We start from the raw sequence: 14,851 nt of genomic DNA on the forward strand, positions 1-14,851 counted from the left end.
GGTAATCAGATCACAATATTTCATTCAATGAAGTATATAATGAACAAGGAAGAGAAAAATAAAAATATTACCTCAAAACTTTGCATGTCATTAAGTAGACGCCCACACAAGCTCACTAGTTTGTATAGATTATGATACTCTGGATCACCAATGGCATCAACTGAAATCTCCGGTCCAACAAAATAGAGTGCTGGGAGTATAATGGGTCCTAAAGCAAATGATACATAACCATTTGCCATATATTCATCCATTGTGGGCACTGTCTTGGTCTTCACCCACTCTGCCTCTTTCATCATTGCTTTCACCAAAGTAAGCCACTGTCAATTATAAGACCAAATGTTACACCCCCTCAAAAATACTTAGCTGAAATTAGAATTGCGACATAAGATCTCACTATCTCAACTAAATGGTCGGTGACGCTACGCTTTTGCAATGCAGATGCCTTGGCTCCGAGTTCATTAATGGTACTGCAGATAGCAGAATAGATAATTTTGACTTGTTCTGAGCAAAATTGTTTGTCATGATTTTCATCCCACCTGTTAGAGATTTGAGGAAAAGAGGATGATGATCTATAAACCTAATAAGTTAGCCAGCACTATGGTAACACCAATGAAAAAAGAAAATAAGTCATACTTCTCAATCAATGATATAAGATTTACTAATTCCTCTCTAGATCCTCCATGGTCAAAAAAGTCATCAACAACGGTGGTTAGCACGCCATTTTTGGCCCAAGACATACGAGCATCAAAACTTTCAGGGGAGAATAATGTAGCCGCAGCTGAGAAATAGCAAAATGTCTGTTTCTGCCGAGCAAATTCTAGCTGATCCAATCTGTTTTCTTTGACCCAACTGTGCAATTAAAATTATCAACATACATTGAACTAAGAAAAGGAATAGGCTTGTGTTGCACTTAAAAGTGAGGAAAGAATATCTACCTCTCAATATATTGGAGTTCTTTGCGGTATATAGACTGACATAAATTGAAATCTTCCAGTGCCAGTTCTAACAGATCCTTGTCATCAACGCCAGAAGACCTGATAAATGGTTCAATGCATGAATTGTAAGTGCAAATGCAAGACAGGATTTTCTTTCCTGACAAGTTAATACGTACGTATATGATGTTTTGAGAACCTGAAAGTTTTCAACTTTAAAGTTCTCAATATAATTCTTGTGCTCTAGGCGTTCCAAGTTGGCATAAAAGGGAAATTTAAAAGCATAATCCACCTGAGATGATAAGAATTTGAGTTATGAAACTTCCGTTGCTATTTCCAGATGTTTACAAATTTTCTGTCCTGAACATGCAAGTACATTGAGATTTTACAGGCTCAAATCAAAAACTTGCCTCCTGAGAAAGAACTTGGAGTCCATGCTCTGAATTGGTGGATAATTCCTCTCTCAGAAAATTACTTGACCAAGAACCTAGTTTATCGAGAATCTGCTCCATTGGTAAGATTTTGATTTGTGATGCCTTGTATAACTCTAGGACTGTTTTCATATCTTTCAGATGTCCTTGGATTGAATTAAAGAAAAAGCTTGAGTCACCAAATTGAGTTAAGGCAGCTGCATCACATGTCAACACATTAAATCGACACTCAAGATAGATATATACAGTATACACTATACACCACAGTAACCATGATTTAAAACCCTCTAGCTTAAGGCAGAAAGTACCTGATGATATATCAAATCCATTCATACGTAATAGACGAAATGCCATGGCACGTGTACCCATGTCTGTATTGATCTCTTCATCATTCTTCAACCAGCATCTGAATGATAGCTTAAGTCAGATTTGTAATGAGAATGTTACAATAATACAAATTTTAACTTTTTAGCATGTTTTAAGCTCTACCTATATATTTTGTCCAAAACATTCTTTATCTCATAACTAAAATGTCGAGCAATTCCAAGCCTCTCAATTTTGTCAACCACACAAAGAAGTGTGTAGATATCTATTGGATATGAAGTAGGAACTGTACAGAATCAAAAGCACAAAGTTACAAGCATGCAAAAGTATGACATATAGGCAATGTAATGTTTTCAATAAAATAAAGCAGCGGCATTTACCTGAACTTCCAAACTTCTGTAGAAGTGAACGCAAGTACTCAAGGGCTTCAGCATCATATATATGGCTCAGTGCAGCAGCCGTTGTGGAAGGTGAATTGAACAGAGATCCATTTTCCCTCTGATATTTCATAACCTCGTGCCAATCCTGTGACTTGCCCAATCCTTCTGCAACATATGCCAGATAGGCTTTCCTTCCCTCAAAACTGTTTCCAGTCACTCTGAACAAAAATACACAAACTATTACATTTTAGCCACCACACGGAGATAAAGATGTGATAATCAAAAAGATGTACATGATAAAATGAAAGAATTATGTAATAAATAGTGCTTAAATTCGGAGAATTTCATACTATAAGAAATAGGATGTGGCGACACTCTATTAGACTGTTCTGCTAAAGATCATTGGATGCAACAAATTAGACAAAAAGGTATGTAATTATGTATTATACAAAGGTTATCCAGATTTTTCTTATGATTCTTCATTGGGAATAAAATCCAGAAAGGAGCATGAGATACTAAGTAGTTTGTCACTTCTCACATTTTCAAGTTATGGTCTGGAGACTAAGCATCCTATTAAAAGAAGAAAAAGAAAGAAAGACTAAGCATAGAATTGTTCTAAATTACTATCATCCCTTTCCTGCAAAGCAATAATTCTGCCCACAAGATTGTACAAGTGAACATTCTTCTCATAATAAAAATAAGAAATTCAAAATAAATGATTTATCATCCTACAGTGTTACACCACAATGCCAATACGAAATTTACCATATAACTGTTATCTGTTTTAAACATTGAAGATTAAAGCAAGTTTCCATCTACTACCTTGCATGTGGTCTGCATATCATATAAATGCGGGACACAACAAATGCCATACAACTGTATGAACTGAACAATTACAGCTATAATGCTTGATGTAACAACTCAAAACTTTATCCCACCCTCATACGATCCCTTGATTCAAGTGATTGCTGTGTAACCATGTCCTTGTGACTCTTCTAGCTCTTCCTACCATAGCACCTCTCATCAATTGCAACCAACCATCCCATTCTCTCCCGTATGAGATCACATGCGTGCAACGAAGCTCACTCTTTCATGATCACAACTAGCCATGATTATTATCTCTCTCTCTCTCTCTCTTATAATCATGGTCATGCAATCTACCTCCCTTATATGAAAGTATAATTGGCCTCCTTAACCACATGTTTCATTCAAGACATCTAACATCTCCTTTCTCTTATGTGATACGTATAGCCATCCATCCAACCTCTTAACCATTGAGAATCATAAGCATCCAACCAAATTTCTTTGGATATGAGTAATCATAAAATTTGACTCTCTCTCATGAGAAACAGATCATCAATCTGTTATAAATCAACATCCCATTTTTTCCTCCTAATGGAATGATCAACAATTATCTACGTTCTCTTTCTCAGATTTCAAAAAACCAAAGTGGCAAAATACAAACAAGAGTGCAAGGTCTGCGCCACCCATGCTAGCTTATACTGACATATAATAGTCCATACAAGGGCATATACCGTTATGATTCACATGTAGATTTTTCATGCTTAATCATCATGAATAACCTAATCTTTGTTTCTTCTCCTTCTCGTTCATTTTGCTACAGATCAACATCGCTTTTTCCTCTTCTGTTGATGGAATGATCAACAATTATCTATGTTCTCTTTCTTGGATTTCAATATACCATTGTCAAGGTTCATTGAACCTGTATTGGGATCCATATTGATCGGTAGTCGGTACAATGTGGCATGGGTTCGTACCATGCCATTCAGGAATGTACCCTTTTTTTTCAATTTTGAATTGAAGTTGGCAAATGATTTGTCGATTCCCGAATGAAGTCCATGCCATGTTATTCCGATACGTACCGGTTTATTTTTGCCAATTTCCGAGTGAAGTCGGCAAAATAATCGGCAAATGTTTTGCCAACTTCACTCAAAAAATGGCAAAAATAAAAAAAGGCTTCTGAACCTAGAGAACTCTCTCAACCTCTCCTGCTCGCTTCCTCCCTCCCTTCCTCCCTCTCCCTCACCCTTCCTCCCCCTCTCTTTTGCTCTTTCTCCTTCTCCCTCTCCCTTTATTTCGAACCAAAGCCACGAACCATGTTGGTAATCGACCAGTTCGTTCAGTACACACCAAACCGGCCAGTTCAGCATGGTTCGGTAAACCATGAGGTCCATCGTGGCAAACTAAAAAAAAAAACATGCATAGGTTTGAACCACTCATGCTAGCTTATATTGATGCATAATAATTTGTACAAGGGAATTCCATTATGATTCATATGTATTCATGCTTAATCATCCTAACAATCAAATCTTTGTTTCTTCTTCGCTTTCTCAGATTTTAATATACCATCGTGGCAAACTACAGGGAAGAGTGCATAGGTCACCACTCATATTAGCCCACATTGATGTACAATAGCATGGGCATTCTGTTGTGATTCACATGCATATTTTCACACTTAATCATCATGAACAATCTAACCCTGTTTCTTCTTCTAATCCATTTAGAATTATAAGCATCCAACCAAGTTTCTTTTGATTATTCACAACCTTCCATTCTCTCTAATTAGAAAAAGACCACCAAACAATACAAACTCCTCTTTTATTGTATTATAGATCAGCATTCTTCTTTCCCCCTTATACTGATGGAATGATCAACAATTACCTATGTTCTTTTTCTCAGATTTTAATATACCATTTTGGCGAACTGCAGACAAGAGTGCATAGGTCTGCACTTCTTCTCTCTTATTCTGTTATAGATCAATATCTTTCTTTTCCCTTTGTGCTGATGGAATGATCAACAATATTTTTGTTCTTTTCCTGATTTTAACATGCTCTTCTTCCCTTCTTCTCTTTCATTCTCTTATAGATCAACATCCTTCTTTTCCCTTTCTGCTGATGGAATGGTCAACAATCACCTATCTTGTTTTTCTTAGATTTCAATAAACCATTATGGCAAACTAGAGATAGGAATGGATAAACCAACAATCACCTATCTTGTTGTTTTTTCTTAGATTTCAATAAACCATTATGGCAAACTAGAGACAGGAATGCATAAGTTTGCACTTCTTCTTATCCTCTTTTATTCTTTTATAAATCAATATCTTTTTCCCCTTCTGCTGATGGAATGTGCAAACAATTAAACTAGAGTCACGCAACTGCCATATGCTTATCAGGAACTCTCCCCATAAGTACGCAAGACAGCTCATCATGATATCATAAACAAGCAGCGAAATAAATTTAAATAACTAACGTTCAAACTTTAATTTAAATAATTAAAACAAGATTAAATATCTCACAAACCAACAATATTCTAAAGTCTTGCGTCAACTTTAATAAAATCCTAATCTAAAATAAAGATACCAAAATGCTGTCTCTAGTCACTCTCCCATAACGAAACCCAAGACAAGCTAGTTCTTCGGATCTATAAAAACAGTAAGAAATCGTATAGAACTAGACAACCTAATAAATAATGAATACTTTAACTAAATAAATCAGGTACTAAATAGAAAATAAGCATATTGAATTCCTTAATTCAAACCCAGATCTAGATAGATAGCATCATCAAAATATCATACACGCAAATCAAATCTTTCTCAGAATTTAAGTTTCATTCATAAATTTCAATTCTTTCAAAATATCGTGATACCGTGCACCATCTTGCGGCGTGCCATGCACCATGTTGCGACAAAGTCCTTCGGGACCGCATACCTACTTGCGACATTGTCGCACGTCTTGTTGCGACATAACCCTTCAGGACTAATCAAGTGCTAATATATTAGCCCCCACGGGTGGAATTCTTAACATGCTCAGGCTAAGAGTTCAAAATAATCATACAGTTTCATATCTCAATTCAACAGAAATACAAAAAATCAAGCAATATCGAAATCAATTGAACAAGATCAATATTTCTGATCATGCATCATCATACTATTCCACAATAAAACATATCCAATAAAATATATCATTGATCACATTCATTTATCATTAATAGAACGATTCAAAATTTATTACTATAATAATTTAATAATTCACCAATAAATCTAGAATAAGTGAAGCATTAATTACCTTGCGAGCGAAACTATATAACAAATCCAATTAATTCCAAAAATTCCTCTCAAAGCTTGGTATTTTAAAAATTATATTTTCTTCAGAATTTCTCCATAGTTATTTTAAGAATAGAAATTTTAAATTCCAACACTCTTAGGGCTGGCCAAGCAGTAGCACCTAATGTCCCGATCAGTCCAATCTAGGTCATCCAACTGATCCACTACCAATCAAGAGTCATGCTAGGATGCAAATAACACTATAGGAAGTATTAGTGGTGCAATCTAGCGGTGCCTGGGTCGGGTTAGGGGCTAGCACACCATCCGACAGCCATACATCAGGACCCCCTTCACCAGGTCCGATCAAAATCATTGAGAAAAAGACACTTTTCTTGATTTTTTTTGGATATTTTTTTGGATGTTTTCTGATGTTTCTATGATCATGGCTTAGGCTAAATAATGCATCTTATTTCTTTAAAATGATACAAATCATAAAATGAATAACATAAAATATCTTCAAATTTCAATTACATACCTTTAAAGCACTCTCAAATATCTAAAATTGGATCGAGTAGCGATGCTTCTCGTAAATATTCGAATCATCGGCATAATTAAGCAGATCAACCCACCCCTCTAACCAAGCGGTGTTGTAGTCTTGTATGCTCAACCCATTAGAAACTTGCGCCGGATTATAAGCAATCTCAAATCTCTCGCTGAAGCTCTGGCTCCGAGAGGTGTCCTCTGGCTGATAATACGGCTGTGGAGAGACCCATTTGAATATGTCGGAAGCAAAATCCGACCCATGAGATGTTCCGAGTTGCGTAGGATAGTAGCCAACGAAAGATGCCTCAAACGCACCATTCCATATACGATCCGTATGGATCGTGTGGCTATGGATAATATGATCTAGTATACGACTTGGAACCTGATACATCTATGGATCCTACTCCACAAACGAGGTCTTCTGCAGATGCATCATGTCCTAAATGACCTCGAGAAACTTGTCTCCTATATGCAATCGTATCCTCGCGGGCTCTAGCAGGTTGTCTACTATAGTCCCTATTCTATGTAGCATGCGTAAACCGGAACTCACTTTTGTATCAAAGACTAGCCTTTAGCTGTGTCTCATAAACAGTGGTCTTCTATCCTCCACTCCCTCCATGGCTAGCAGATCCACCATAACCGTTATTGCTGCTACTCCTGGACTCCTCTTCGACACTCCATTGGGGCCTTTTATTTTTCTTTTTTGATTTGCTGGATAGCTGCCTTCTTACCCTTTATGCCCCTCTCTGTCTGACTATATCGCCCTCTTGACCGAGTCGACTGAGTACCATAGTATCCTCGTGTGAGCCTCTCTCGATCATATCTCTGAGAGGATATCTCGAACGAGAAAAAAGTAGGTGGCGGGCTCCCCCGTGGCTGCGGCTGATCAGTTATGGGAAGGCATGGAATATTCATCCTAAATGCATTTTAGCCTCAACTGCAGATTGTAGTAGACATACACAAAGTCGTTGAGGCGCTTCTGTATCAAACAGTTTCTCTGCTTGTTGTGGATGAGGGTGAAGGTGGACCAATTGTACTAATGCCACTCGAGAAAACCATCTAAAAGAGAATACGGATAGCTATCCGCCATGTAGCTGCAGAAATATTGAACAAAATAGATATTAGTACTATAGTAGTAACCATCTAACGCCAGATGAATGTCCTCCTAATGTATAACATACCTGAATTCATAGTTGTCTTACTCATGACAGCTGCTCACTGTCCAAAACTGTGGCTGCCCTCTCTAAATAATTTGGTCTGTGAAGATCATCGTTCCTCTATGTTAATAATAGAAGATACTAGTATACTTACATATACCACTAAAGTTAAGTTACCTTTTCTAGACATAGGGCCGCGATTTATGGATCAAACTCCATCTTGTAAATGATATTACGCAGAGTCGCCAGAAGTTCGTCATCCATACCAATTTCAGGTACGTTGTACTGAAACTAGGAGTTCAGATAGTATACTGCACATAAAGGAGACCATCTAAGTAAAATTATATAAGTACAGGAGCAGTCTAATTTTCAATATTCTTGCTTACCTACTAGATGCAAGTTCCTACCCATTTAATAGTCCCACTGCCGTTCAATGATGTCGATGTACTCCTGGGCATGGGCTGAATCTGCCTCCATAATCCGAACCTTTGCCCTCTCCATCATGTGATACAAAAAGCTCATCTGGAGGTACCTCTCGCTATCCACGACCCACAGCACTTCATATAATGGTTTGATAGCCTTCACTATCGCAGTGGCCCGCTGCCAGAATGTCTGTCTCGTCTCCAAGTTTTCAATCCTGCTTTCTTCGGTGTCGTGCTAGGAATATCTATTTTTCTGCCACTCGGAATTGACAAACATCTAACGTAAGATTGTTTTCTTCTCAAGAAAGCTATCAAGTGCAACATAGTTGGTAGTAAACCATGTGACTCAATTGTATCCATTGTATGCTGCACCCTACGGATCTTCGCAATGTCTATCAACATGAAGTCGATACAATATGCAGCACATAGGGTCCAGAAAATGTGGCCGTCACTCCATCAAGATCCCTCCGGCGGCCTTATATTGTGATCCATTATCAATGATGACCTGCACAACATTCTCCTCTCCTTCCTGATCAATCACCTCCTCCATAAATTTGAAGATGTACGTGAAGTCGTACACTTGATTCAAAGCATCAACCGACTTATGGAAGAAAGTCTTCGTATCACAGTATGTCAGAAAGTTGATGATGCTCCACTTGGTAGGACAGGTCCAACCATCACACATCACAGTCGGTCCATATGTGGGCCACTTGCTTTTGTAGAAGGCAACTCTTTTTTTTAGCTCCTTATTGCTGTCAAGAAGCTCACCGTAGATGTTCTTCAAGCCTGGAGGATCTACACCAGGACCAGCAACCTGTAAAAAAAATGGCGGACCTGTAGTACGTATTGTCTGCCACATTCACTGGAATGTTGCTGAAGTGAAACCAGGATCCAATGGCTCGCTACATATCCTTCTTCTTATCTTCTTCAGCATTGAGTCAACCCTCTGCTGCTTCGATTCTCTGCTAGAGAATGCATGCGGATCTAAATCATGGATTGCCGCTCCTGGTGGAATTTCTCTGGATGACTTCTTTCGGCTACCAAAAGCCTCCAAAATAGATTCAATCCGGCCACCGCCTCTACTGACACCCTCCCTGACTGAGGATGTCCTCTGCAACTCTGGATCTAGCCTGCTTCTCGCAGAACTAGAGCCCAAATCAAGTCCTATGCCTGGTCACCTCCTCCTGCCACTGATCATCCAGGTCCGCCTACATGGCAGCCTAGATCTGTGCCTCCTCGTCTTCAGGAGGGGAGGCCTCCTCTGACTTTCTAGAGTGATAGGAAGGTGGCTTTGCCGCTCGGCGTTCCACCTCTGTCTGCTTTCTGGCAGCCTTCTCCTTGGCTTCTTTGTAATCAACGAAGTTCTTCCTCATCAGCAGTCGAATCTCTTTTGGGCATGCGGGGCACGTAGCTACTTTGCCAAAATCACTAAGTGCTACTTCAATCTAGTCACCCCTCCTTCCTTGAACTTCTGATGGCACCAATTGCACTGCCACTGGTGCCGGCCCTCGAGCATTCGCCCATGCTTCCAGCCAATATCACGCTCTGCAGGATTTTTTATCGTTGATGGGTCCATTCCTACAAGGACGACATCTTTTTTACCTTAGAAAATACATATGATTTATCTATTTTGCAATTTGGCATGATCTCCTCTTATTTTGCATTTTTTGAGCTATTTTTTCGAAGCCCCTATAAAAAATAAAAAAGAAGATAGAGGAAAGAAAGCACATCTTAATTAGCCTTAGCCTGAATCAGCCTTTTTTCCTCTGGCCTCTGCTGAATGAATATCTTCCAAGGCCTGAATCAGCCTTTTGCCTCTGGTACGCCTCTGTTGAATGAATTTTGGGAAGGCCTTCTTCGGCCTTCCCATGTGATGTTGTTCGGCTTTTATAGCCGAACGAAATCATTGTGGCCAAAATGGCCATAGCGCGCGCTGTGGCCTTTTCAAAAAGCCACAGCACCTGCACGCTATGGCTTTGGGCCAAAAGCCTAACGCCCACTGGAATCAGTGCGAGCCGACCGGTTCGCACCGATTCCTAGCCAAACCGGACGGAACCGTCCGATTTTGTCCGGTATGCCTCTCGTACCAGCCGATTCCGGCCCGGTAACACTATAGTTCCAGCCCCATAGGGCCGAAACCATTTTGTAAAGCTGAACCGGACTGGTCGGCGCCGCTACCGATTCGGTACGTGCTGAACCGATCCGTACCGACTGGTTCAGTATACCTTGTCCTCAACCAAAATCTCCAATTAGCATTTTGCATTATTTTGGTTAATTGGACAAACATAGTTCCAAGTTGTTTTTTCTTCAATGATTTTTTTCATAATATTTTATTGGTTATCACCCAAAGACCCTTAATATTTAGTAATTTTCATTGACTCTCAATATTCATCCCTCTTCTTCTCACCTTTACATTTGCTAGTGTCCTCACTTAACCTCTAATTCTATGTTATGCAATTTCGATATATCCAACCTATCCATTGCTTACTAAAGTCCGACGCTATATAGTAAGACATCTTTTAATATGATTATGAATTGCAATCGTCATGGGAAAGTTACTCAAACTATTGTAACAAATTAGAATAAATATACACATATGAATATACATATCTGTTGTCTAGTTATATTGTTTAAATACTTACAGACTCATACAAATAGCATATGTATAGCAAGAGAGTCTTTCATAGAGATACAAGATTTTAGAGTAACATGACAAACAATGAGATAATCAAGTCAGAATATAGTTTACTATAGTACACATGTTCTGTCATGAGAAGATTGCTCTGGAGAAATTGGAATTCAGACATGAAGAGAATTCTAAGATATAGATGACCAAGGGAATCCCATACCTTTGTAGTTCTAAATCTCTCAAGTAAAACATAGCGTCTATGTCATTTTGGCCAATAGGAAGATCTAAACCCATTTCAATGGCATATCCAAGCATTCCAGGAAATATGATATCAAAACCAATTGGAGTATGCAACTTCCCATCCATAGCAGACGAAAAATAAGATCCAATAAAGTGGAGCCCTGCATTCGAGGAACAATGTTCTATTTTAATGGGCATGCAGTAAAAAAATGCATATGATCACGTGTGCTTTGAAGATACCCCTTCTAACATGTTCTTCACCAACATTCCATCGCTTTAGTGCAAGTACACAGGCTAATGTGGAAGAGAGAGCATCCTTGACAAGAGATGGGTGGAGACGATGAATTCCCCAGGAGCCATCAGGATGTTGATTCTCTATTATCCAGTTAAGACACTCTGGGAAGCATGGAACCTGACGAAATTCTGGCAAGGGGACCATCGCTACCCATGCAGTGTCATAGGAAGAAGCTGAAAGATCAACTTTATGTAACTGTTTTCTGATTCTTTCTTTTGATACTTTAGTGCCCTACAATTTGATTTGAAAGTTTTGATTCATGCACCAAATGCATTTGATCAGATTTAAAAGAACAGCAAATTGGCATCTTACCTGAACGTTGGCACTTTTACACTTCTTCAATCCATCATCCGAACATGCTGTCAAAGGTAAAACAAAAATCAAGAAAAATATGGAAATCAGTGAGGAGATAGGAAATCAAAGATCAAAATGAACAGAGCTGAATCAGGGAAACATACATGTTAAGGGGAGAAAAGAAAAACGAAAAGAAAGAGTAATTATTGATGGCTGCCTAGCAAATAAGTTATTAGCATAAACTTAAATAGTTAATAGTATATGGCATAACAGTTGTTACTTGTATCGCGCAATGAAACAAGTATGTTATGTTTTTTAATTGTTTCTGAGTCATGATCGGATCATGACTTGTGTTTTCTCCCTCTCTTTCTTTTCTCTTCGCCACTTTTCTCTTTCTTTTCTCAATAAAATTAAAAAAGTATAAGTTCTGGGTATTTTCTTCTTTCTTCTAGATATAATTTGACTGCATTGCCAGGAGGCCTATTGTAATTTAAGCCAAACCTTCCTTCCATAGCTCATCACAGCAAGACGATGATGGTGTTGTATAAAATTGATAAACAGATGATCTCAGCCATCTGTTGAATTGAACCTTCAAAATCTGATCATCAGATAGTAATCCATCTTCCAAGTGTTACAGTTGCACAGACAAGTCACTAAATTTAAAGACAATGTAATTATGTATAGCAAAGTAAATGGTTCTAACCAATTATTATCATTATTATTATCAAACACCTGCTTAGGTGTTACAGGGACTTCAACTGAAAGAAGAAGATCCATCCCAGTTGAAATAAAAGAAAGGCATTTTTCCCATAGTTAGGTCCAGAATAGCCTGCTCTGATAATTAGAAGGATTTGCTTGGATTTTCCCTATCCTGTGTTCCTCATTGGCAGCGTCAAGGGGGTCACCTTGGCCTCTACCTAGCTTATTGACTCCTTGAAGTAGGTTAGTCCATCGACATATACTCCACTTTCACTTGATCTTGGAGGCTGCCTATTGGTAGCGATGCTTCCCATAGATCTACAGCCGACAGCAAGTCTCAAGGTGGTGTAGCTTGATAGTTGCCAGATGCAAAAGCCTCCTCTCTTCCTCTCTTACCTTCTCGATTAGGTCTGGTTATGGCCCTTAAGATTGCAGATAAATTGCAACCTAAGAGCCCAACAGATGATAAAGGTAGAAAGAACGAAAAAGAAAAGAAAAGAAGTCACCTCTGTTCTTGATATGAAAATTTCAAAAATGAAAGTGGTGCACACCAGGTTAGCCATGTCAACCTTATTTTCAGCATACACATATGGGCTTTTACAATGAACCACACCCACCACCTTCCTTAAAGATATAATGGCGAAAAGCATATTTTCTTATTGTTTGAAATAGGAAGATGGTAGATTGACAATGCTGAATAAAGGGTTCAATTTCAAGTGAGGCTCATTTCTGTAACTATGTTGTCAGATTCCCATACTCAAGTATCAAGGCATAGCATACAGCTAGCATGGGTGGGAGTGCTCTCCGTTTGGACAAGGCATCAAGGTGTAACAGATTTTGGCTTAGTGCTGTGCTGAAACTTCTGCACTTGAAGCTCTACCCAAGTCATTATGGCTTGTATTGGAGAGTAGAATATGAGTGGATGCCTTAAAGCTGACCCAAGGGCTCTTAATTTACTCTTGTTGACATTTCCTAACTCATGGTTTTTAATGTCAACTAACCAATTGATCTGAAAAGCTTAAGAATGGTTCAACAATGTATATCAGGCTGAACATCCTCACACATGTAACCCAAACCATGCATGCAGAAGGAGAAACACGTCAAAACATGAGACAAAATCGAGACAAAATCGAGACAAAAACCAATTAAGTAAATAGAAAAATAAATAACTGGCTTGGAAGGGACTTGAACCCATGACCTTAAACAATTAGCTCTCATTCCACGTTGGCTAACCAGTAAATTTGAAAAGCCAAAGCTATTAGGGAATGGATGAATAATATAAATCAAGCTTAACAACCCACCCCACTTTCCTCCCCCTAACATGCACTATCGACTATGCACGTGGAGGGACAATCAAGATAAGACATGAGACAAGCTATAAATGGCGATTGGGTTGATAAATAATTGCCCTTACAGGGAATTGAACCTGAGAATTCTAGGAACTAAGCTTTGTTGCTTGTTAACTAACCGCTTGACCTCAAAACTCAAACATTTAAGATATTAGGGAATGAGTCATCAATGTAATATTGAGGTTAACACCCCATCTCATGCTGGCCTGGACCACACACTTGGAGAGAAAAACAAATTGAGAAAATTGAGAAAACAATTCAAGATGAGAATTAGGTTATTAAATAAATAATTGATTTGGAGGATATTTGAATTTGAATCCATGACCTCTAGCAATTTCAGCTTTAATATAATGTTAACTATCCACTTGAACCCAAAAGCTTAGCTATAAGAAATAGGTCAACAATGTAAATTAGGCTTCACATCTAGGACCCAAGGAGATCAAATAATAATTCCCAGCAAGATCCAAACCAAGCAGAGATAGAATAATTCAATGGTTCAACAAAATCTTTGATGATAGCAAACTTAATGTTGAGCCCGCCTATGTTTGGCACTGTTATAGCTACAGCACATATTTGTAAGAATGATTTTACCATTGGAAAATTTGGCTCTTTCAATGCTATTAGTACCAAGGTCTGTTGTACCGCCTCCTACCACCCGATACGGAGCATACCATACTGTACTGGAAGAAAACCGGTACGAAACACACCTTCAATTCGGCGTAAGCCCCATACCACCCATACCGAGATGCATACCGGTCCATATCGTGGCATACCGAGATGAAAATTGAGAATAATGATTAGAAAACTATTTTGGCACAGAGGTGTACCGTACCGTATTGTACCGAACTGATAAGGTATCAATACAGTACCCAGTACCGAGATTATAGACCTTGATTGGTACTATTCTTGAGACAGTTAATTGTAATAATGTCTACATAGCTACACTCAACTCCAGTCAGGCCCTAGACATATTCTATTCTCGTCTAAGGCATCAGTTACGACTGTTACTACCCATAAAGGTGCTCCTTAACTATCTAAAGTAGCTGAGGATTAGAGGCCACTGCATAGAAAGACCAATGATAGCATTACATAT

At 38.6% G+C, this 14,851-nt stretch overlaps 1 protein-coding gene across 4 annotated transcripts in view; it reads right to left on the bottom strand.

Annotated features, from left to right (window-relative positions):
* The window catches only part of LOC103720937 (ent-kaur-16-ene synthase, chloroplastic), a 37,928-nt gene that overhangs the window by 13,753 nt on the left and 9,324 nt on the right, over window positions 1–14,851 (bottom strand). For 2 of the 4 annotated variants that reach the window (XM_008810908.4, XM_026809954.2), the window contains exons 3-14: window positions 11,729–11,775; window positions 11,362–11,647; window positions 11,102–11,282; window positions 2,068–2,285; window positions 1,853–1,973; window positions 1,672–1,769; window positions 1,343–1,560; window positions 1,112–1,224; window positions 936–1,034; window positions 634–849; window positions 395–536; window positions 72–317 (exon numbers count right to left, since the gene is read on the bottom strand). In XM_008810908.4, coding sequence (XP_008809130.1) covers window positions 72–317; window positions 395–536; window positions 634–849; window positions 936–1,034; window positions 1,112–1,224; window positions 1,343–1,560; window positions 1,672–1,769; window positions 1,853–1,973; window positions 2,068–2,285; window positions 11,102–11,282; window positions 11,362–11,647; window positions 11,729–11,775 — 1,985 coding nt within the window. Of the gene's footprint in view, window positions 1–71; window positions 318–394; window positions 537–633; window positions 850–935; window positions 1,035–1,111; window positions 1,225–1,342; window positions 1,561–1,671; window positions 1,770–1,852; window positions 1,974–2,067; window positions 2,286–11,101; window positions 11,283–11,361; window positions 11,648–11,728; window positions 11,776–14,851 lie in introns of those variants that run through there. The other 2 variants (XM_026809956.2, XM_026809957.2) reach the window with 2 other exon arrangements.

Source organism: Phoenix dactylifera, unplaced genomic scaffold (assembly GCF_009389715.1).
Source record: "Phoenix dactylifera cultivar Barhee BC4 unplaced genomic scaffold, palm_55x_up_171113_PBpolish2nd_filt_p 000515F, whole genome shotgun sequence".
Lineage (NCBI taxonomy): Eukaryota > Viridiplantae > Streptophyta > Magnoliopsida > Arecales > Arecaceae > Phoenix > Phoenix dactylifera.